General features: G+C 51.3%; 10 protein-coding genes across 10 annotated transcripts; 5 read left to right on the forward strand and 5 right to left on the reverse strand.

Annotated features, from left to right (window-relative positions):
• The first annotated feature begins 17 nt into the window (after nt 1-17).
• CC1G_03457 (Arl8a protein) lies at nt 18-1,405 on the forward strand. Its single transcript, XM_001835623.2, has 12 exons — nt 18-92; nt 143-188; nt 244-288; nt 350-437; nt 491-548; nt 612-633; nt 697-777; nt 840-898; nt 958-991; nt 1,048-1,056; nt 1,112-1,137; nt 1,187-1,405. Exons 1-12 carry the CDS (start codon nt 52-54, stop codon nt 1,224-1,226), a joined length of 549 nt encoding a protein of 182 aa, XP_001835675.1. The 5' UTR covers nt 18-51; the 3' UTR covers nt 1,227-1,405.
• A 67-nt stretch (nt 1,406-1,472) lies between these two features.
• CC1G_03458 (hypothetical protein) lies at nt 1,473-1,835 on the reverse strand (the record flags this gene model as incomplete). The annotated part of the gene is made up of 3 exons (XM_001835624.1): nt 1,473-1,588; nt 1,641-1,672; nt 1,732-1,835. The coding sequence occupies 3 exons, from the start codon at nt 1,833-1,835 to the stop codon at nt 1,473-1,475; spliced, it is 252 nt and encodes an 83-aa protein (XP_001835676.1).
• A 193-nt stretch (nt 1,836-2,028) lies between these two features.
• Nucleotides 2,029-3,258, forward strand: CC1G_03459 (hypothetical protein; the record flags this gene model as incomplete). The annotated part of the gene is made up of 6 exons (XM_001835625.2): nt 2,029-2,193; nt 2,251-2,352; nt 2,408-2,419; nt 2,478-2,736; nt 2,795-2,933; nt 2,985-3,258. The coding sequence occupies 6 exons, from the start codon at nt 2,029-2,031 to the stop codon at nt 3,172-3,174; spliced, it is 867 nt and encodes a 288-aa protein (XP_001835677.1). The 3' UTR covers nt 3,175-3,258.
• Nucleotides 3,259-3,297: 39 nt separating this feature from the next.
• CC1G_03460 (hypothetical protein) lies at nt 3,298-4,569 on the reverse strand (the record flags this gene model as incomplete). Its single annotated transcript, XM_001835626.2, has 6 exons — nt 4,169-4,569; nt 3,998-4,114; nt 3,823-3,945; nt 3,713-3,767; nt 3,562-3,664; nt 3,298-3,511 (listed from the first exon to the last, which is right to left on the reverse strand). The coding sequence occupies exons 1-6, from the start codon at nt 4,226-4,228 to the stop codon at nt 3,298-3,300; spliced, it is 672 nt and encodes a 223-aa protein (XP_001835678.2). The 5' UTR covers nt 4,229-4,569.
• Nucleotides 4,570-4,741: 172 nt separating this feature from the next.
• On the forward strand, nt 4,742-5,394 carry CC1G_03461 (putative mitochondrial 37S ribosomal protein MRPS12; the record flags this gene model as incomplete). The annotated part of the gene is made up of 3 exons (XM_001835627.2): nt 4,742-5,193; nt 5,247-5,318; nt 5,373-5,394. 3 exons carry the CDS (start codon nt 4,742-4,744, stop codon nt 5,392-5,394), a joined length of 546 nt encoding a protein of 181 aa, XP_001835679.2.
• An 81-nt stretch (nt 5,395-5,475) lies between these two features.
• Nucleotides 5,476-9,066, reverse strand: CC1G_03462 (hypothetical protein; the record flags this gene model as incomplete). The annotated part of the gene is made up of 8 exons (XM_001835628.1): nt 5,476-5,962; nt 6,017-6,321; nt 6,382-6,960; nt 7,026-7,359; nt 7,423-7,673; nt 7,730-7,887; nt 7,938-8,435; nt 8,490-9,066. 8 exons carry the CDS (start codon nt 9,064-9,066, stop codon nt 5,476-5,478), a joined length of 3,189 nt encoding a protein of 1,062 aa, XP_001835680.1.
• Nucleotides 9,067-9,240: 174 nt separating this feature from the next.
• On the reverse strand, nt 9,241-11,173 carry CC1G_03463 (mitochondrial alternative oxidase). Its single transcript, XM_001835629.2, has 11 exons — nt 10,993-11,173; nt 10,792-10,943; nt 10,547-10,732; nt 10,407-10,490; nt 10,338-10,354; nt 10,237-10,284; nt 10,096-10,178; nt 9,971-10,046; nt 9,864-9,908; nt 9,604-9,810; nt 9,241-9,545 (listed from the first exon to the last, which is right to left on the reverse strand). Exons 1-11 carry the CDS (start codon nt 11,159-11,161, stop codon nt 9,482-9,484), a joined length of 1,131 nt encoding a protein of 376 aa, XP_001835681.1. The 5' UTR covers nt 11,162-11,173; the 3' UTR covers nt 9,241-9,481.
• Nucleotides 11,174-11,610: 437 nt separating this feature from the next.
• Nucleotides 11,611-12,976, forward strand: CC1G_14980 (hypothetical protein; the record flags this gene model as incomplete). Its single annotated transcript, XM_002910603.1, has 5 exons — nt 11,611-11,715; nt 12,121-12,275; nt 12,522-12,588; nt 12,758-12,793; nt 12,899-12,976. 5 exons carry the CDS (start codon nt 11,611-11,613, stop codon nt 12,974-12,976), a joined length of 441 nt encoding a protein of 146 aa, XP_002910649.1.
• Nucleotides 12,977-14,635: 1,659 nt separating this feature from the next.
• CC1G_03464 (centromere binding protein B) lies at nt 14,636-16,635 on the forward strand (the record flags this gene model as incomplete). Its single annotated transcript, XM_001835630.2, has 3 exons — nt 14,636-15,067; nt 15,122-15,645; nt 15,705-16,635. The coding sequence occupies 3 exons, from the start codon at nt 14,636-14,638 to the stop codon at nt 16,525-16,527; spliced, it is 1,779 nt and encodes a 592-aa protein (XP_001835682.2). The 3' UTR covers nt 16,528-16,635.
• Nucleotides 16,636-18,105: 1,470 nt separating this feature from the next.
• CC1G_03465 (hypothetical protein) lies at nt 18,106-21,483 on the reverse strand (the record flags this gene model as incomplete). The annotated part of the gene is made up of 17 exons (XM_001835631.2): nt 18,106-18,150; nt 18,220-18,639; nt 18,702-18,893; nt 18,960-19,160; nt 19,226-19,231; nt 19,287-19,517; nt 19,623-19,675; nt 19,740-19,760; nt 19,821-20,185; nt 20,385-20,486; nt 20,541-20,696; nt 20,757-20,771; nt 20,882-20,965; nt 21,031-21,122; nt 21,191-21,233; nt 21,285-21,384; nt 21,441-21,483. The coding sequence occupies 17 exons, from the start codon at nt 21,481-21,483 to the stop codon at nt 18,106-18,108; spliced, it is 2,169 nt and encodes a 722-aa protein (XP_001835683.2).
• Nucleotides 21,484-22,012: the final 529 nt, after the last annotated feature.

The following is a 22,012-nucleotide window of genomic DNA, read 5'->3' on the forward strand; positions in this document are numbered from 1 at the left end:
CTTTGGCTTCTTTCCAATTCACCGCCTTCAACAGGTCCAGAATCTTCTCAAATGGCGGGATTCTTCACGTCACTGTTTCAATGGTTCACAGGGTGAGCAAACTCTTGTCTACCTGTGAAGGCTGGCTGATAACGTTTCGTAGGTTATTCTTTTCCAAACAGGCTGAAATTGCCGTCGTTGGGTTACAGGTCCGTTGCTATCTGTTGTGTCTACGATGGCCCACCGACAGTCTATTACTACCAGGCTTCTGGGAAGACCTCGTTTGTCAACGTTATAACCTCTGGCCAGGTTCGTGTCTCCAGTACTGCCAGACCGGAGCCGGGATAATGACGAAATACGGGTCGCGTAGTGGAGCGAAGATGTTGTGCCCACCGTGGCATTCAACTTTCGGAAGATCAGGAAGGGCAATGTAACACTGAAGATTTGGGACGTCGCTGGTCAGGTCCTTGTTATCCGTGCATGAACCCGGGGCTAACCAGACCCGATGCAGGTCAGCCAAAGTTCCGCTCCATGTGGGAGAGGTATTGCAATGGAGTGGACGCGATTGTGTGAGTCCGCAGCAACAGTCGTTTACCCACCCGTGGCAATGTATTGACTCCCTATCCCCTCAGTTATGTTGTGGACGCCGTTGACGTTAGTTCCGGTCTTTATCCCTTCTCGCGCCCTCACTAATTGGGTCGGCCCGCACGCTTATAGCAAGACAAGTTCAACACTGCACGCTTTGAGCTACACCAACTCCTTTCGCAGCCTGGGCTGGCAGGAGTGCCACTGTTGGTGGTATGTGCTACTCGTTAACGCAAGCGCTTGTCACCCTTCCTCTGATAATCACTTCCCTCAAGCTCGGGAACAAAAACGACTTGGACGGGCACGCTTCCGTCAAAGAACTGATCAAAAACCTGTAAGCCCTATTCCCCCCGGTACACCAAAACTGCTGCTAATATGGCCGCTCCCTTCTAGTCAACTGGACAAGATTACAGATAGGGCTGTGTCGGTGAGTTCTAGCGCTAGTATCTCCCTTGAGCAAACCTAATTCAATCTTGTCACCAGTGTTACTCGGTTTGTGTCCTCTCACAGCTTACGAGCAGCGTTCTAAAGCAGAGCCTCCTTCCAGTGTTCGATGAAGAGCCAGCACAATCTGTAAGTTTCCCTCTCGCTCTTCTGAAGACCGCGCTCATCACCTGTTCAGAGACATCGTGTTGCAATGGCTAGCATCCAAGAGTCATTAGGCAAGCACATCCCCACAAGCCTTCCATTTCACACCACCACTCTGTATTATTATTCCCCCTCTGGATATCTGTCGGCTTGGACATTCGCAGTTTCGCTTCCTTCTGGAAGTCTTTCAGGTGTATATCATTGTTTCGTCATATGCTATTCCCGGGTAATACACGCGCACGCAACTTGCATAGCGTCTGGGCTTGCAACGTTCAAATTGAGAAGATATGCTATGCAGAGGAGCAAGGAGAGTTCGACTGCTATCGCCGTTTAGCCATTTGCACCGTCAAGTTGTCGATGTACATTTGCAAAGTCTCGTTGCCCGAAATGAGCTTGTCTACTTCTTTCTGGACGTTTTCTGCTTTGGATAACATGGCTACAAGAAGGGTTCAGGCCAATCAGCAATTCAAAGCATGCAAGGCACATACCGCGCAAGTCCTCCTGGCACGAGAAGATCTCCCTATTCAGTTTGTTCTCCTCAGTAAGGAAACCTAAATTGTATTCTGCAGTTCAACGCACTTTAGGATCTGCTCCTTTCGAATGGCATCCTTCAATATATCCCCAGATTGTGGAGAGGTAACCCCCCAACCGGCGTTGGCATCTGGGTAGTCGTCAAAGTCCATCTCTGGTCGTCGTCGTTCGTAACAAGATTCAAGTCCTCACAGCCAAGCAACAGCCCCTGTCTGCATCAGATCCCGGCGGAGTTGCAATTTCCAATCACAGCACTGACGCGTCGTTCGTCGCGTCTCTCCACCAATTCATCGTCAACTCCCCACCCGTTACCCATTTGTATTCGAAACCAGAGACACAAGAAAGATGGCCGAAACACTTCTAGCATTCAAAGCTGGCCGGGCATTTCGACGAGAAGGCACCAAGTTTGTCGATGCAGACGCTACAAAGGGCGCGATTATCTTGTCAAATGGGGAGGATGGGCTACTGCATTTCATTTGGAAGAATCGAATTACGAACGAGGTTGCTGATGTATGTTCGTGGTGTACTTGAACGCAGAGGATTTAATGCTGATGGTACTACTTGAAGGATTTGATTCTGTTCCCTGGCGATGCGACTTTCTCCAAGGTCACCGAATCTAATGGACGGGTTTGGGTGCTCAAGTTTGAATCGTCTGGCTCGAGGCACTTCGTGAGTCTCTCCTCGCTGTGATATTTCATTAACGTTAATCAACCTATTCAACTAGTTCTGGATGCAGGTAATCCTTTCTGAATGCAATGAATCCCTTCAGTCGTTAATGAGCCCGCTATCTGAAGGATGCAGACTCTTCCCGAGACCAAGAATTCGCTGACAACGTGAACCGACTCTTGGAAGACCCAGAAAGCGAACTCAGCTGGAACGTTAACATCCAATCTACCAGCGGGTCGCAATCAACAGCTGCTCCGGCTGCAGGAAGCAGTAGCGGCGCTGGTAGCCAATACCCGCCAGACCAACTCGCTACTCTCGCGGCTATCCTGAGGGGTGGAGGAAGTGGAGGCAACGATGCCGCTGCTGCTGCTGAGGATGAAGCCTTTGGTGTGTACCATGCACCTCCCTGGTTTCGTTGAATGCTCACCAATCTACCAACTTTCAGCACTGACCGACGTCCTGACGCCAACTAACCTCGCACCATTATTCAATAACCACCCTGAGCTCATCCCCACATTGTTCCCTCACCTACCATCGGATCTACCCGTCCCACCCTCGGCTGAAGCGCTACAGCGAGTCGTGAAGTGAGTGTTTCCCAGTTGGCCGTCGATTCAACATATTAAATCCTCCCCTAGTTCGACGCAATTCAAAGCTGCGGCCGCTAGCCTAGATCGAGCATTACGAACTGGGCTGCTGGGTGGGTTCGTGCGGCAGTTGGGCCTCCCAGAAGAAGCGGGTCTTGGACTAGGTCCTTTCTTGAGGGCAATCCAAGAACAGGCAGATCACGAGAACCGAGATTCTGGCAACAGAATGGACACGGATTAGAGAACGGTTCATTAGCAGAGTGAGCTTTCTGTATGTTATTACTACAATCATATACTACCGGCATGCAAGTCGTGCTGAGCGTGAGGGCGGCAACCAGGACGGTGGATTGTGGAAGGTAGTGGTTTACTCAATAACTTCGTCAACGTCGCTATGAGCCTCTTCTTCCTGGCGCTCGAGCCTGCGTTTATGATTCTTGGCTTTCTTTGCGAGATCTTCATTGGGCAAGCAGTCGGAGATGGCGATCATTTTCTTACAGCCAGCGGCAGGGCAAGCCTTGCTTCCCCTCCCAAGCATAGACCGAATAGCGGCGGCGTCGTAAGAGTGGCCGCATAATCGTCTGTTGGAGGTGTGAGTGCTGATTCCAAGAGGACAAGCAGCTTTACGTACGAAGTTAACGGGTCAATCAAAATGGTCAGAGTAATAGGACACTTGAAGTCCTGAGTTTGACCACCGATCTCGAGGTCGTCATCGTCACTATCATCCCCATCCTCTGTATCAAGGATGAGCATGTAAATTCAAAGAGGGAACAAAGTCGTGCCTTTCTCAATGAAGGTGGTAAGCGGTGGCATAGGCTGCCCTGGTTTTTGTGCGTTCTGAACGAAACACATTCAGCTGCCGTCACCTCCAAAAATGGCCAGACAAGCTCACCCAAATCGAAGACCTGAATTCGATGTATGCGTCAGATTTAGCGTACTTTTGACGCGTCGTTTTCTTCTGGTATTCCTCCTTCTTTGCTTCGACTCCTGACATGTAGCGGTCCAGGGCATTGTCCTAGTCGCACAATTAGGAAAGTATATATGGGGAAGATGCACGGAAGACATACAATTTTCTGGCCTTGTACCAACTTCTGCCTTATGTCGTCTATGACCTCTTTATGGCTGATCATCTCTGTACTGAGGTCGATGAGTTCTCGCATCACGCTGTCCAGCGATTCGATGGGCTGTAACCAAAAGGGTTACATAAATTGCCAAAGAGCGTATAGCAATCAACGCACTTCGCGAGCTGCCTCCTCGTCCACGTTATCCGCAAGAGCAGAAGCAATATCCTGGATCATACTCCAGTGCTGCCTGGTGCTAAATTCGACGTTTTTCCAGTCGACACAGAGACCGCGCAGACCAGCTTCGTTTGCTGCGGGCAAAGGTTGGTCACGAAGCTGCGACACGTCGATTTGCTCATCATCGCCGTCGCTTTCAGAGACTTCATCGTCGTCGTCCGAATCCTGGGTATTCTGGGTGACCTTCTTCTGCTTTCCATATTTCTTCCTAGACTGCGTTGCGGTCCTCGAGGGTCCCTCTCCGTCGCTCACGTCGTCATCAGCCTGTCTCTGGGTGACAACATCGTCTTCAATTTCTTCCGAATTTTGACGTCTGCTCGTTGTTCTGCGGGATGAAGAAGGCATGTTGTTAGCGTAGTAGTTGGGTGCAAAAAGTCGCGTGTTGAAATAATGATTGCGGTCGACGCGCTCGTGGTGTTTGTTTGGCAAACACCCCGGAACCAAACGCTGGGCCTTGTGAATTTGCTGTAACTTTCGCGCGTTCGTCACTGTTACAGACGACGACGACCGCCTATGTTTTCCGCACTCCGAGCGTTGTCTCGGCCGTCGCCATCGACATGGGCGCCGCTCTTGACGCGGACGCTGGCCAACCAACAAGCCCCTAGACGGGCTCTTCTGCCAACACCGACCGTAGCAGCGGCTTTCCAACAGCGCTGTGCCTTCCACGCTACACCGTCGGCATGGAGGACAATGAACCAGTCCATGCGCAATAAACGCAAGCCCAAGAAGTCTCTCGAATCAAAGTCACCACTTCTGGAGAACTGTCCCCAGAGAAAGGGCGTCGTCACAAGGCTCATCATCGCCAAACCCAAGAAGCCCAACTCGGCCAAACGAAAAGTCGCTCGTGTCAAGCTGACCACTGGCAAATCTCTCATGGCTTACATTCAAGGTGAAGGACACAACTTGCAGGAACACAGTGTCGTCTTGGTTCGTGGTGGACGAACGAAGGATTTGCCCGGTGTGGGGTATGCTCTTCCGCTTCTTCCGTTCTCTTCCTGTCTGTTCACGTCACTTTCAGTTATAAGCTTGTTCGTGGTGCCCTCGACTTTGCAGGTGTCGTTGGCCGTGCTACCTCGCGTAGTAAATATGGGTGCGTATTCCAATTTGGTTTTGTCCCATTCCCAGGCTAACCGTAATATTCCAGTGTTAAGAAACCCAAGAAATAATCCATTACTCCTAGTAGTTGCCAGTAATCCGTATCTAATGCTAATCCAGTCCCATCCATGCATGAATTATGTCCAAGCCGTTCATTTGTTCAGCTCTATTAATTTCCCAGTCTCCATCAACTTCGCCTCCCGTTCGCACTGAGTCCGAGCAATCTTCTCAATCTCGGTGTTCAACGCCCAACACCACGCGTCACGCTCGATTCGACTTCGCGTCCGAAGCACCAGTACCTTCTGCTTTGTCGACAACGTCGGGATGTTCCTACTCGAGGTTGGAGCGTTTGTTGGGGCATGTTCTGCATCATTGGCCGAAGGTTGGCGTCGATAGAGAATCATGAGAAGCATGTCCTCCTCCCGGTCATCCGTCTCCAGTCCATCTTGATACCGACGGGGAGCTGCGGGCTTGTTGGGTCTGTACTGTCCTTTGGGAAGATTCAGAGCCGCGAAGTAACCGGAATACACATAGGCGTCCATCAAGTTGATCTTCTTGTGGGACACTGTATGAAGGGACGACCCGGGCTTGATGCGAAATCGAACGAGGTGGCCTGCGACAAGTAATAACTGCACCAATCTACGGGTGGGCTCAGCGTCGGCGTCAACCGTTCATGTTAATGAAGACACTCACTTGTACTGTCCTCGAAGCCCCTTCCTCATGTAAACCTTGCCACCTTTGGTGATAGGATTGCATCCTTCAATAATGCACCAATTGTATAGGTTCTCCATCGCTGGGTATGGCGCAGACATATCCGCTGGTGCTTCTGGGGGCGATTCTTCCTCCTGGCACACTCTAATCTGCGGAGTCAACCTTGGTCGACGGGCCTGTACAAGCTCCATCTCTTCCTTAGCATCAACCCTATGCTTGTGCTTCCAGAAGGTAATTAAGGCACGCAGGCGGTTTATCCATTCAACAGCCACTTTCCGCGAGTGTGTCTGATGACCACCATCAGTGAACTGACGACGACACCATTGCATGACGATCGAAACACGCACCTCAAACCGAATGACGTTCCCTGTCTCAAGGAGCAGTTCGAATGATCTTCGCACACGAACCATTGTTCGGTCGCGGACTGTATTGAGATATGCCTCTCCGCCTTCGTCTTCGTCGTCATCCAACGTGGATGTTTCGGGCTGCGACCAAACGTCCAGCCAACTCGCATCATCACCGGCTGGGCGGTCCTTTTGGTCGTGTCGTGTGGGAGGCACAGGTTGGAAAGCACGCCGCACGGCGACAATGCTTCGCAGGTCGCACACACCACTGGCATGCAGAACCTGATTGGAGCCACGCTCCACTTCCGACTGCCGAAGTCCCGTTATCCAAGAGTCTAGGTCCTGCAAAGTAAGCGCAAGGCCGGGTGGTGCAGGGGGATACGCGTTATCGACATGCTGTATGAAAAGGAGACCATTATGCGTGGAAAGATACAGGGATTGCTTGAATTGGGTGTTGGGTTTGATCCGTTCTACGTAACCTTCGACGGAAGGAGGCTCCTCGATTTCGGATCCATTCTTCAAGTGATAGTGCGTCGGGGCGTGCGATGTCAGACGGATCTCAAAATTTGGAGGCCGAGAGGACTAACACCGCAGGGAGAAAATGGTAAGAACGACACGAGATCTCTGAAAGGGAGATTTAAATTTACCTGAAGGACAGCTAATCCGGCGATTGTAGCCCATGGTCTTGACTTGCCAAATACGTCAACTTCTAGCCACATCCAATCCAGACTTGCATCTCTGCGCCAACATAGCTCTAGTCTCTTGCCTTCTTGGGTAATTTCACGCTCGACGAGTGAAAACCAATCGGGAACAGAGCGTAGCGACTTCATGCAGAGAGCAATGACATTCTCGCGCGAGAGGATGTCGTACAGCTCTTGATGGTCGATCTCGCGCCGAAATGGGACATCCACCGTCACTCTCGTGTTCAAACGTGGATTGTAAACGTCGATGGAAGGAGGTATCTCCCCTCCCCGATATCTCCTGAGAAAAAAGTTTAAATCGTCAGAATTGTTGGGTCGTATATTCCAAACTTGTCAGATATACCAGAGCTGCCAGATCCAGTCCCACGAACGCGATCGACTCTTGTGCTTGAAAATGAAGATGTTGGTCCCTGGCTTCGATCGACTGAATATCCACCGAGAGTTGGAGTTGAGACGTGTCGACATGGGGGGACAAGTGATGCAAAACGTCAGATCAACAAAGGAATACAGCGAGAGGCTGGTCCGGGATGATTTCAGCGGGATGACGAAAGCGAGATGCTTAGTTCCGGTCAGGAACTCGCGACCTGGTACTTTCTGAAAAAGATAAGCGGTGAGCACATAAAGCGGCTATAGAGATGGCTCCAACATACATGGTCCTCGTAGATTTCAATCAAGTCCTTCCTCCACGCCACCAAGAATTCACCCCAATCTTCATGCTGGAGATCGCGTGTAGTTCGGTGAATGGAGTCGTCAAACTTTGGGCTCAGACCGTTGGATTTAGAGTAAGCAATTCTGACAAGCATGCGGTCTCTAAGCAGGTTAGCCTTGGAGGAGAAACACGAAACGCACGCTACATACCTCGCAGTATAACATCACCCCATTCGAACCCCGGAGTAAGAGGGGTTAGCATAGCACCTTGGCTAGTGGTGGGTTCCACTGTGACTTCTGTCCTTTCGAGAACCTCGATTGGGGGTACGGGTGGAGGGGATACGACTGAGGTTGCAGATTGGGTTATTGGCACCTCCGAGTCGTCCTTGATTTCGTCCCCGTAATGCACCTGCCTCCTCTTCCCTTCTGCCTTGGCGCTCAGATGAGTGTCGCTAGAGCCTTGGCGGGCCGAGGAGAGTGGGCTCAATGGTCCTTGACTTCCCGAGGCCTCTGCGTTTGCCCCATTCGCTGAAGAAGACAATAAGCCCGTCCGCGAGTCGGCTATCGAGTCGACACCACTGCCATGAGCTCGACCTGGAACCGAACTTATTGAGGCAGTCGATTCAATCGGAGGTGGACCGAGGTCCCTAGGATGTTCGGCACGAGAGAGGACGATGTTTGGTATCTTCATAGTTGAGGCGCTTGCCCCTGTCGGTCAGTCCTGTCAGTAAGCAGCTAAAGGCAAGGTCGGTCGTCACTCACCTTTATGCATAGTCATATACGGCTTTGAATGCCCTCCGTGAAGGATATTGACCCCCAATAATGAGCCTATTTCAAAGCTTCCTCCCACCCAATGGCTAGCAGGTTGCCGTGGCTCGTTCTTGCGTCTGCGTCGATTGCTCCACGCTTGTCCCCATTCGCTTTCCTTCCACTTCTGTATGATCTCGTCTGTGATGTGCCTCTCGCGGTCTTCGTCCCAATCGTCTTCGTCCGAGTCCCTACTTTGCATGCTTGCATTGTCCCCGGGCCGTTGAGACTTGTGATGCGCGATAAACCGCCTCGCATGCTGCTTGACAACCTGCACGATGTCTTCGCTCTCTTCCGGCTGAGCAGTCTCCAGTTGGCTGAGTGTGATTGCTCCTGTGTCGGCCTTCTTGCGCTTTATTCCTTGCTCGATGTGTGATATGACCTTTTCAGGCATTGGGCCGATGAAGACACGTCGTCCAATGTGACCAACATGGTTTCGGTTGGTAGCAGCCAGGATCCGCGCCAACTGGGCGTTCTGGTCTACATCGCTCGCTGTGTCGCCTTTGAGGATTGTCCACGAGCTGGGGTCCATGTCCTGGAGTGACCGGGTGGTCGCAAAGACCACGAGCCAAGGACTGGAGATGGGCTCGTTTGGGCGAAAAGTGGTGGAGTGTGTCAAGTGCTTGCTCGAGTTGCCATCGGACTCAGAGCGCCAAAAATAGAACATTGATCATCAATCCCATTTGCCTCCGAAACACGATGATCCTTGCGAGTGCAGACTGGAGATTGAATTCCTCGAAGCCACATGGGGCATAGGCATATGCTACATATTAAGAAATAAAAATGCGAGTCTAAAGTGAAATGACGAAGAACTGAAGGATTTGATGCAAAATTTTGATCCAAAGAAGTCCATTGGAGAGTCCAGTCTTGGCGGTCGTCGAGATTATTAGGAGTATACAATATCGTTAGGCGGAGAGGGGAGGGGAAGTCACTGCGGACAGATTGGTTTACTTCTTTCCAAGTAGTTCATGCGATTCCTTGATGTACGCCTCTGCTTCATGGCGTTCGAACCTAGAAGGAAACGAAATTAATACCACCACATGGTCCGAAGATAAAGGAAACAACATACTCAATCTTCTTGCCCTTGGTGTGCATGTCCGGTTCGCGCAATGCGAACGGGTTGACATCGGTGTCATGGTTAAGGTTGGCGAGACTGTGGTTCACGAATCGGTGCGTAGATTCGTCGGACCTCACAGCGTAAAGCAAATCGATCATCTTCGCGTCTGGAGACATCCGCCAGTAGTCAATGGCGATTTCCGGTGCCGGTTTACCCTCCCTGAAATCACGATGGTCAGCGAACGTTTGCTATACATTTGCTTGAGACCTCACCATTCAGGGATCAGACCGTCTTCGAGTTCCTTGATACATTTGGTGCTAGTGATCGGCCGTGTTTAGCGCCGGAGCGGAAACGGGAAGGAACGCATGACATGACGTACTATGTGACAACGGCTTCCTCTTCCAGGTAGCCAACGAATCGATGGCAGGTCTTTGGAGAGAATATATAGGACAGGACTTATTAAAGGTAAGGACAACATGTCACAGGCTTATCAGTAGGACTCACAGAAGAGGTTATAGAACACGCCCTGAGCACCGAGGACCATAGCCCGGAACGCTATCGAAGGCTTTCGAAGAGTCATGAAAGTCCTAAAGTGGGGTTGAAGAAGTCAGCATGTGCACGTGCGGAGAGGAGACGCTGACTGACATTAGATGCATACGCTCATTCTCAGCCTCCTCGAGGCACGTATGAATCCTGTACAGAAAATAAACACACTGCTTCGACTAAGCTCATGCATTCAAGCTTACCAGCCGCTGTCACGACGCTAGTGATGTATATCAGCAACTGTCTTCATGAGGCTAACTGGGCGAACGCACCATAAGACGCAAACTCTGCAGATGTCGAAGGGTGGCTGCAACCATGCCTGGAACTCCGGCGATACTCTCAAGGAAGAGGATACGCTGCGTCGTAAACAAATAAGCTGAGCCGAACTGACTAAATCACGGAAAGCACTTACACGAAGCCAGCCCTTGTCGTCGAGGATATACCCTTGGTCTCTCAGATGTTGAACTGTTAGATCCTTGTAGTTCGGAGGCAAGGGCTTATGCTTGTACCCAGACACCAAATCGAACATCTTCCGAGCCAGGGTGACAAATCCTCTCGCTGCCTTGTCGGACAAAGTCTTTGGTTCACGATGGATAACCTTAAGTTTGACACAACACGTCAATTACTTTGTCTATCAAGATTGAAACAACACCTTACCTCGACCGCCTTGAGTTCTTCAGATGAATAAACGGGATGGAATAGAACCCAGTCTCCTCGGACCATGGTGGGTACCGTGCTAACCGCACTCTCCGTTGTCAATGGATCTGCTTTTGGTGCCTCCTTCGTCTCAGACTTGGTCGAACGGGTTTCTGTTTCCCATTAATTAGCCGGTCGAGAAGGCTACGAGGCTGAACTTACCTGTATGGGTTTCACGGGTCTTTGCACTGGCCGAGAGCGCCGAACGAAGATATCCAGTAGAATGTAGACCCCGGCAAACAAGAGGGCGAGCCAGAAGTCTAGCGGTAGAAAGCGTCGTGGGCGTGCGCAGCTGCACAGCAGTCGTCCGAAGTAACGTAGACTTGAGCATGTTGAAAAATAGAGCGCTTGGATGAATCTGCCCATCTCCATTGTTCCTGCTCCACTTATATAGGACCTTTGCGAGAAAATAGGCACCGTTTCGTCCCGAGGTCTAGTCATAGCTATTCGGAATGCGGTAGCATCACGGGCTTCATCATTGAGCGGACCAAGCACAATTTTACACGCCTATTATCAATCAAGTCACGTACACAGTGGACAACCGAGTCCTAGGCCTTTCTGGGGGTCCAGGGAAGAGCAGGAGGACGGGTTTCGACGTATTCGAGTTGGCGGTTGCTTTCCAGGAGCCTGAAGTGAAATCATGACAATGGTTCGTCCAGCGGAAGGCTCGGTTGTTCCGTCTTGGCATCCACGCGAATTGGGGTACGCTCATCCCAGAATGGCAACACACCGCCATTTGGGCTCCGCACTCGAGTCACAGCCGCCGGGTGCATAATCGTCATGACTATCGGTTACTTCCGGATCGTTCACCAATCGTCGTGCAGATATTTCACGCGACCTGCTCCGAATGAAAACCTCGAGCAAGTCGAAGAACAGAAGTGGTTCGTGAGTGCGATCTCAGCTGAAACTTGTCGTAACTACTACCTACACGGAGTAGCATCGATCGCAAAGGGATTGTCCGTTCCCTAATCCAATGTCATTTCATCGATCCCAAGGTACGGAAGACGTGACAAGAGTGGCTGCAGTTGAGACGGAGTTCCTTTCCTAACAATCACTCTGAACCCTGCAGTGAGCTTGAAACCTCGAGTCGAAAATACATGAGAGAAGGTGAAACTCACGGGCTTCCAAGGTGCTCCCTTCCCGTAATCATCACAGAAAGAATCCAATAGTGTATGCATAGCCAGTGGTTCTAGAAGCTACTGTCGACTTGGATTAGCAAGTCCCATGATGCCAGAGCTCAGGCGTTTAGGGCCGTAGAACACATTAATGTCATCACTGAATGAATCATAGAACGCCGCCTCCTTCACTGGCAGGAGGGAAGGTACCCGCGGGAGTATGGAGAATAAAACACTACGTAGCAGGCCCCACCCAACCTTGCTTCCCGCACCCCAGTTTTTAGTGGACGGCCGACCGCCACTTGGCGATAGGTCTCATCATCGAGCTGCGTATGTCGCACCAGCGATGATGTTGCGCCACGCACAGTTAGGTGGGATAGAAGGTCCTGATCATGCTGCGCAACTGAGGCCTCTATTAATCAGTCGTCCGAGTGACTTTGCACCAGATCCCTGGGTTGATCATGTTGTCTGCCTGCAGGCCCAGCAGCCAGGCGTCTCGGGAGAACCACAGGCAATATGACAAGTCTGGGGATCGATTTAATGCACCGGATTGTCGGCTCAACGAGCTATCATCAGAAAGCTACGAATTTGGGTGGACATTTCCGACCAATATTCGTTGAGTTTTGTGCATCCCGTTGTGAAGGTATGTCGAGCAAGCTTCATCCCTTCTTCTCGAAGATGAGGTAACCGAGGTCGAGCCATTTGAAATAGTCTGCCGCAGGCAACGCAATTGCTCGAAATCCCTCCTTCAAACCAGAGAGAGAGGCATTAAACGAACCAATAGATTGCGCACATCTAATTCCGCCGAGTAGGTCGATGGATCTAAATCGATCAAACGCATTGGGAAGGTACAGCCCGGGAACCTTCTTGCCTTATGTGTGAGGCGCTCTCCATTGATGCCCTCACGTCCATCTCGAATTGATCTCGAATACGAGTAAAAAGACAGATTACAGGAGCATGACCTTGGAGGAAAGAAGAGAACCAACGTTCAGTCAATCGAGGAGGATCAGTTGCACATCGTTATTACCTGAAGATCGGTCGTCGAAAACATGGTTTCGGCGTTGAATGGGCCTAGACGTTAGAGGCAAATATACCTTCTGCTCGTGCTGCAGTGGGTTGCCTGCACGAAAGGGTGTTCATGGCCATCGATTGCCAAGCCTTCTGGCCTTCTCCCGGTGAATACTCCCATAGATATCACTTGTGTCAAAACCCAGCAGACTGGCGGAAGCGTCGAATGTTGCGGTTTAGTCCCCCAATTTTTTGTTCCCCTTACGTTTAGGCGTTCAGTTGTAGTCGCCTGAGCCGTGTATTTCGTTGTCTAGATCAAGGGGGTCTAGCACGAGTCCAAGGGGGCTTTTCCCGGCAATCGTCGCCACACCCTGGTGGTCGTTATGTGTTCCATCGAGGTTCCGTCGCCTCATGCCCGTTAGTTTTCCACTATAGGAAGTTCAGAAATCGAGAACTTGATCGGTGGTGGCAAAACGTCTCCACAAGCGGGGACTGATGTGAAGCCAGACGCTATGGGCAAAGAGCAACCAGAACATTGTAAACTCGTAGGGTTACAGTCCCTAGGGTCGATTTGGCCATAGAGGGTCTCGACGAGCAGGATCTAGGAAACAAGGTTGAGGAATACCAACTGGAGAAGGTCGTTAGGCGCTTGACGTGGGACCCACAATTGGATAGTTGATGGAGGAGGACAGCGCGTGACCAAGCAGTATTTGCGTCCGTTAGAAGTGGTGCTTCGGATTCTCTCTGAAAGTAAGACGGCGAACTCTGAGACTATTGGGAAAGGTGAAGGGCCGAATGGGATTATAACGGGTCCGATGGATAGCAAACGGCGCTTCCTAGTTGGATGTTTTGATTGTCAGCAACTCCCAACTGCCGAAAAGCAGCGAGTCGGTTATTTGTTCAATAGCCAGAGGTCATGGGGTTCGAGAAAACAGAGATGTGGTGCATAATTTTTACATACAGGGACAGAGGTCCAGAGTGGTCGGACTCGGACGTCGAATGCGGTGGCGTGCGCACCGGTGTCGAAACAATATCAGAGCAAGGGATGGAACACAGGAGGTAACGGGGTCCGAAAAAGGTGGGACAGGACGAGACCCCGTAGCAAGGGGCAAGGCGACGAGGGTTTGCTAAAGGTAGGACCAAGAGCTGGAAGACAAGTCCGCGGCTGCAGCACAGGGTAGAGTGGCGAAGGGCATTGTAGGGGAAAACAACGGGACCCAAACGGGAAGATAGAAGACGACCCAAGTAGGCAAAACGACGACCGAGATAGCTGCTGGACGGTGATCTTGATCAGGAACAGCAGGGGCTGAAGATACTCTGGGAACAATGTTTTCGAGAGAGAAACCCCTTGAATCTCGCGGTGGCACCGAATCGATGAATAACGGGAGAGACTTTGGAAGGAAGACGGTGTGTGCCGCATGCGCATCGTTGTTGAATAGATCCCGCTGACGATCCCGCAATCCTGGCAGGTGAGATCTATACCCTCAAAGAAGAGGTTTGGGCCAAATGATAATGCGACCACAAGAAATCTTGGAATATTATAACACGACCAAATTGGATGTCGTCCGAAAATGGCAAGCCCCGTGTCTACAAGGTTTTGACCAGGACGACCACTATAGTTGAGCCTGAGGTGAGTCTATATAAGAACCGGGTCGAATTCACCCAAACGCCCCAAATCCGCCATGGACGTCCATACTGACGATAACTTTGCCTGCTACAGGTCGGACTACCGCCAACCAGACAGATGTGTTTCTACTAGTGGCCAGACCCAGTCCGTAGCCTCTTTGCCTGCCTGCGACGATACTTGGATATACCCAAACTATACCGTACCCCAGGCTTTCACTGGACGAAACCAAATGGCCCCAATGTACACGACTCAGCGTCATCCAGACCAGAGTTATCCCTCTCCATCGCCTTCAGTCCCTTCCCCGGGTCCTCGTGTATCTCCGACCCTCGATCTCTCATCCCAGACCCTGGGAGGCCTTTCAGGCGATAATTTGTCTGCCGAATTCTGCACCCGTGACTCCAGTCTTGGGCCAGTCAGGACTTCTCGCAGTCGACAAGCTGCTACGACCTACAGGCTTTCCCGCCGGACGTCGATCTCGGACCCGCAGGTCCGTGGCCCGCCGTTTATACCTTTCGTTTTCCCCTGTCTAATCTACCTTTAGCTCTCGCTGGATACCCCAGAGTCGCGTCCAAGCACCCCCGCCGACGACCCGTCGGACCTTGTTCCTGAACAGGGCCTATCATTGAACATCAACGGCTCCTGCCCTCTTCAATACCAGCCAGCGACACCCACCTCTCTCTGCTCCCCATACATGACACCTTATAGCGAGTACCCGCAGAATCGCCCGCCATCGGGCCATATCGACGGTCGCCCGCCATCGCCTTCCCTCACTTCCAGGTCTTACATGGCCTCGGGTCCCAGCAGTCCAACAGCTGCCTACTTCCCCGATGTCTCCCCAGCCGCCACTTACCATCGAAACACTCGAATGAGGAAGCACACCAAGAAGAAGCTCGACTCGTTAGAGAAGAAGAGGATCTGTTTATATCACCTCGACCACCAAAATGCACGTCAGGAAGACATCGCGGAAATGTTTGGCATCGAGCGCAGCACCGTCAGCAAGATCTTGAAACACAAGAATCAGTGGCTCAATGTCGACGATAATGCAGAGGCCCATGCTAAGAATAGGTATGTCAAGTAGATCCATCGGGTTCCTTTCAAAGTCAAGCTAATTTTCCGGATCGCAGGCCATCCAAGTTCCCTGAGCTCGAGGCGGTGATGCGCGACTTCCTTCAAGAAGCTCTCGACAAAGACATCCCCCTCTCCGACTCCCTCATCCGCACGCGTGCCTTGGAAATCGCAAAGGGGCTCGGCATCAGCGAAGAGAAGTTTAAGGCGAGCTCAGGGTGGGTCGAAAACTTCAAGCACCGACATGGCATCCGATCTGGCAAATGGACTGGCGGTGTCAAGCACGTTCCGGCGTTCGACAATCCCAATCCAGGCCTCTATGGCCACACCGCCATGGCCTCTCGTACCTATCAGCCCCAGTTGCAGATGGACTCGGAGGATTCGACGTCTGGTAGCCCCAATCGAGAGTCTTCTCCCGAGCTCGACGATGATACCGGAGATCACGGGCGCACAAGACCCCAACCGCTACATCGTCCAGAAGACCAGGACGACTCCCAATGGGCCTCTTCGTCATCCCAACGCCTCTCCCTCTCCTCAGCAGCTGTACTCCCCTCGCCCCTTTCAGCATCGTCAACAAACTCTGCAGATGATGGGCAATCACCCCAGCAGTGCCTCCCCGGTGGAGTTGACCCTAATTCTTCGGTTGTCGACATGCATGCTTCATCCACCACCTACCTCCCACCGGAATCCATCCCCTACGCTATTTCGACTGAGCGCAGAATTCCAACTCTCCAGGAAGCGGAAGATGCGATCAACATTCTCATCGCCTACATCGACTCTAACCCCGACCGGATCCTCGAACACTCTGAACGAACGACATTAACGACGATAAAATGCGCACTCTTCCAATACGCTAGTGGCGTCCCCTTTGATCGGCGCTGACCTCGGCTCGACTTTCCCATTGTGCGTGCCTCTGTGGATCTGCTTCGACAGGAAGGCTCAGGCATGTCAGGTGCTTCTTACCTTCACTAGGAGCAGAGCATCGCGGTAGCACCTCCAAAAGAGCGCGCTAGCTCTCGAGGTCGCTCAACCTCACAGGACCTTCGTTTTCATCTTCCATTCGTGCGGGTTTACGCTACATTCTCGTTTTCTCGATCACGACTAGCTCGTCACTCCCCCTGAAAGCATCATTTCGCTAGCAAGGTTTTGGTGTGCTGGACTACTTTTCGTACTCTGGTTTCTTTTTCTTTCTTCAATTATAGTTTCTTACTGGGGGTCCATCGAGCCGTAACAGCATTCGGCCTCGTCGTCATCTTTTTATCCTCGTGTACATATATTTCATCATTGCCTCGTTTCCTGTCATACCCATGGGATTTGGATTTGGCTTTGGCTTCTTTTGCTCCACTGCAGTCTCGACGGTCGCGCACCGCACTTCAATGCATTTCCACTAGTTTGTTACCCTTTTATGACTCTATGATTCCCCTCTGCCTCCATGAACCCCATGCGCTATGCTTTGTCCGTGTGGCCGGTATTAGCTCGGTACGAGTAGACACCCATCTTCAACACCATCCTATTTTCAGTAGTCACCACATCATCGAGCATTTTCTCCTTGTTTATCTACCTCTCGCCCATTGCCTCATTCAAGGACTATACCACCCTGTACAGTATATAATTATTACCGAATTACAGAGCCTCCGGAATCCTTGTTGGTTTGGAGGACTGTGTACACTTGCTCACAGGATAGGACGATCAGAACGGTCCTTCTACATACATTTTCAAGTTGTATTCGCTGGTCAGAAATCCGTCATAGATTCGTGATAAGGTTTGTTATGTACGGGGTTGGGATTCTAGGGTGCTTTGGAGGCAAAGCTTCATGGGCGCCTTGCAGCAACGTTTCTGTGACACGCGAGCAATGTTCGTTTCACCTTCATGGACCAGAGTCAGCGAAGTACAACTTGTCACACCACGTCTGGAGTTCGCACTCCCAGGGTTGGAACACCTTGCGACGTCCGTCGCCGTTGCACGATAAACATATTGACCATGGTAGCAAGAGAAGGGTTTCAACCCTGTGGTATTACTTGGTTATCATACTCTCATCCATTAGCAAACACATGCATACTACGAAGAGAGGTATCGAAAGCACCAGAATCAGGTATCAATTGGTATGAAATGAAAAACTCACGCCCTCCAGGAGGGCGGAGGAAAGTTGAAACATGGCGAGCGAGCGGTAATGCAGCATAGGCGACGAGGAAATGGGTGCATCGGCATCACAGGGAAAATAGGAAGCTGCACACGCAAAGAGCAGAAAGAGAAGCATTAACAACAAGAGTACGAAAGTCAGCCAGTGCGCACTGCTAAAAATACAGCTTGTCAGCCCATCGAGCCAACGAGGGAATCATCATCGTATCCGAGGGATCTTCAGAAGGCATGAATTCGAAAGCAAGAATAGCGAGCGAAAACGAAAAAAGTCGAGCGCGGGATTCATGCAAAGCCGGGTTCTTCAAAGACATGCAGCGGGTGTCATCGGACAAAACTCCCATACGAATTGTTCGGTGTTGGATATGCCTTCACACACAGGCAAGAATGAGTGAAACGTGCAGTTAAGACGAAAGGTCCGATGTGAAGATAACTCACCGATCCATTCGTTGAATGTGAAGTTGTACTGGTCGGATCGTCGATGGCCATCGCATGTCCTTGAGGCGTTGTTCCCGACGGAACTGACTGTGGGTGGTGATGATGCTGTTGATGTTGTTCTGGTTGATGCTGTCGATGCACCTGGATTGCAAGCTGGGCAGAAGCCAAGGGCTTCGGGGCTACCGAGGCCATATGATTAAGTTCCAGCTCCCCATTCCTAGCTGTATTGAAAATGCGTCGTAATTCTTGAGCTTGATCCCCTGCTTCCTCGTAAGAATGACTGTACTGCTCTAATCCGGCGATGCAGTTGGAAACCTCCGGTCGGCCGAGTCGCGCGAGGAAGGTTCCTGCGTGAATGCAACTGACGTGCATTACCGCAGGATCCAGACGTAGATATCCGTTTGAAGTCAGAACGGCAGCCTGTTACCGAGTTCCAAGTTTAGATGTCATACGATCAGATATCTAGAATGCGACCATCTTACCAAGCCTGCTATTCGAAGAGCACCTTGCAAAGCCTCTTCGACCACCTTCTGTTTGGCAGCCTCGATCTGGGCCGCATTTGGCGGCGGTGTCGCACGTTGGTTCAATTCTTTGACGCCAAAGTCATCCAGAGCAGAGAATAGGATGATCCACATGACATGGTACGTTGCATCACTTGCACAGGAAGATACCGCCTGTGAAGAAGGGAAGATTCAATTCAATTCAATAGACGCCACGATGACAACAATAAGTCAACCCACCGAAACGAAATCCCATTCGCCGTCATAATTGTTGGGAACTCCAACAAGACTGAGATAATTGGTGCGCCATTCAACCAATGCTTCAGTGAAGCTTGTCAGCGCCTCGAACGGGACGCCGTCAGCGTCTGTTGATGGTTTCCACAATGTTCTCGACATTTGGCGTGCAGTCCGGGCGAGTGAATGGGCGGCGCGATAGTAGCCCTGTCCGAGGACACGAAACAACGTAAATGCCACTTTTCGGCTCTCGACTCGGCCTAAAAACGTACCAGGAACTGAAAGCGGGGGATCAGATCACAAGGCCGTTACGGAAAAGTCATGGTCGCTTACCTCCAACTGCTCTCTCGTTGATGGCGCCGGGTTTGCGGGGTCCGAGGTCTCTTCGGGAGAAGGGCCGACAGTGTAAAAGTCAATGTCGTAGTCGTCGTCGTCCAGGATAGGTTTTCGACGGTAATATGCACTTGCGTACGCATCTGAAATGCAGGTCATCCACCACGCGAAGATCATTGTCCCTCGGCTTTCCTTATCCGGTAGGTTGGCCATTGTGGACTTGTGATTGATCTAATGGTAAGGAATGGTCAGAGGGAGTGGGGAACGATAAGGCGTCGAATGCGAAGAGGTGCTTCGTTCGCAGAGATACGGAGAAGAAGAGAAATGCGAACATACTCCGAGTCCGAGAAGATGGCGGGTGGCAGCTGTCAACCAAAAGCCATGGTAGCCTGCAGAGCATTGAAGTGAAACATTAATTCCGGAGATCGCATAGAAACCAGCTGTTGAGCCTACCGTTTGGATCCTCGGGGTTTTCTAAGTCCAATGAAGGGATAAGTAACGTTGACGAGGCTACGCAACAAAGACGATACTCACGGCTTTGTAGGGGCTCGATAAGTAACGAAATGACAACGTGGTCAGACGACGGGATGCGGTGCACCTTCAAAGCTTCCGCGAGATCTCGGGCGCGATCAACGAGCGTTTTTGCGAGAAGACTTTGGCCGCTTGGCCTTTTACGGTCCGCGACGAGGAGAGGATGCTCCGAGAATTTGCTGCCCCAAGCTACAACAGTGGCCACAAGGGCGGGATGTAGAGGCCGGCTATCGTGGTTGAGGGAATGAGGCTCCGGTGGCTTATTTTTGGCCGTTATACCCAGTCTATTACGAAACTGGGCGGGGTTAAGAAGGGGGAGGCGTGTATGTACGATCTGGAAGAATACTTCCACGAGATCATACGCGAACCTGTTAAGGCGAGAGATATTCGATCAGCAAGGATGCATGAAAGACTTGGGCGAATAGTCGGAAAGCCCACACTGCTTCGACGACCTTCAGGTTGCCCGAGGTGCCTTTGAATACAAAGGGCCGAGAAAGGCAGATGTCCATGTGGCGTTGAAACACGGGCTGATCACAATAGGATGTTTAATCTGCGAACAAGACTCACTCAGCTCTAAAACTTTCATCGTCCAATTTCGAGGCAACCTCGCCCCAAGCGTCGTAAGGGGAATGAGGTCGGATGGGAATGATAGGGGAGAATTCATTAGCGCTGGAGACCAATTAATTTCGATTGTTTTTAGTTTTGATTGATAAATGGACGCACCTGGAAGAGTCTGGTGGCGCAAAAATATAGGCCAGGACGTCCTTTGTGGGCGAATCGACAGACAGACGGGGTTGGAAGCCATATCTCACGTTGAGTGGGAGCTGGGCAAGGGCAGACACGGGAGAATGGGAAAGAATGTCGTGCACGGGGGACGGACTAGGGAGGTCAGATGAGTTACGTTGATCATTCAGTGAAACAAACTGAATGGAAGCGTACTATTTGGAGACAGAGCTGGGATAGCGTAAGACAAAACGGCATAAACATGCGATGGAATCACGATGAGAGGCGAGAAAATCGTCAGGGGCGAGGGTTGTGGTAGGTGGGCTATTGGTGAGACGTACTGCGGTCCTGAGCTTAGGTTTCTCGGTCTCCGCGAAAGAGCAGCATTACGCTTCTTCTCACTAGTAGCCTGTTGCACATAGTGTCTGGTGCGGCAATAGAGTCAGCCACGGTTTGGTAGGGTCTGGGGTCCTGGGGGACAACGACTAACGTGCAAGGGTAGTTTTTGGACAGGCAATGCTGAGGCCAACCAAGTTCAAGAGGTTTTTCTGGACGAACGAGGACGGAATGGCTTACTTGACACTGAATAAAGAGAAACGACCGGTGTGTGAGAATGGGTGGATATAGAATACAACAACAAGTAGATGCACCTTCTCCTGACCCGGGAGCTTGTTACACTTAACTTTTCTCGACCTGATGCAGTGTCAGATTGGGCCAACATCGGTGCAGGTTATTCAAAAGCACCTGCAAGCGTCGCAGGCGGTGTTCTGCTTTCTGGGTGGAGGGAGGGTCTTTGCCAGTTCATGTATCTGGTTCTGGAACGACTGTGTCGGTAGAACAAGGCCTGGGGAACGCCACGACCTGTGAGCAAGAAAAAGAGGTTGAATTGAGGAAACTGACCCTGCTGGTGGGCTGAATGACGAGGGTCGTGAAAACGGTCCATGGGGAAGGAGGAGGGACGGAAAGTTGACTTTTGATTAGGGCAGCAGCAAGATGTATTGGGCAAGGATGTATTATATACTACATCAAGGCAGATCCAGCCCTCGGAGCCGACTCAAAAGCTGTGCACCCGTCCTCAGTCGGTCCCGAGAACAACAAAGTCGCCTGCCCTTTCACGGAAATATTCCCCTCAGTCCTCGGCCATGAGACAGCCATTTGCAACTCAAACCAATATGTCCAGGACTTGGGGGAAGCTATCGGCCTGGACAGCAGAAGCGCGGCTTCCGTAGCTTCTCTTGCAATTCAGTTTGGCCGCCAGCGCGGACCAAGCGCTGCGAACAGACTACCCAGCCCTCTGCCCCAAATTACCGGATTCTCAACCTAAGTATATAACGCAGATATTGTCTTTCTGGGGTGTGACATGGGCTTGAGACAAGGCAGGGGCCACGGCAGAGGGTCGCTTGTCGACAAGCAGGGTCCCACGGCAAATGCCGACATGTGGTCGAAAATGATTCCCAGCGCCAACGGAATTA

The sequence above is a fragment of the Coprinopsis cinerea genome (genome assembly GCF_000182895.1).
Source record: "Coprinopsis cinerea okayama7#130 chromosome 8 map unlocalized cont3.8, whole genome shotgun sequence".
NCBI lineage: Eukaryota > Fungi > Basidiomycota > Agaricomycetes > Agaricales > Psathyrellaceae > Coprinopsis > Coprinopsis cinerea.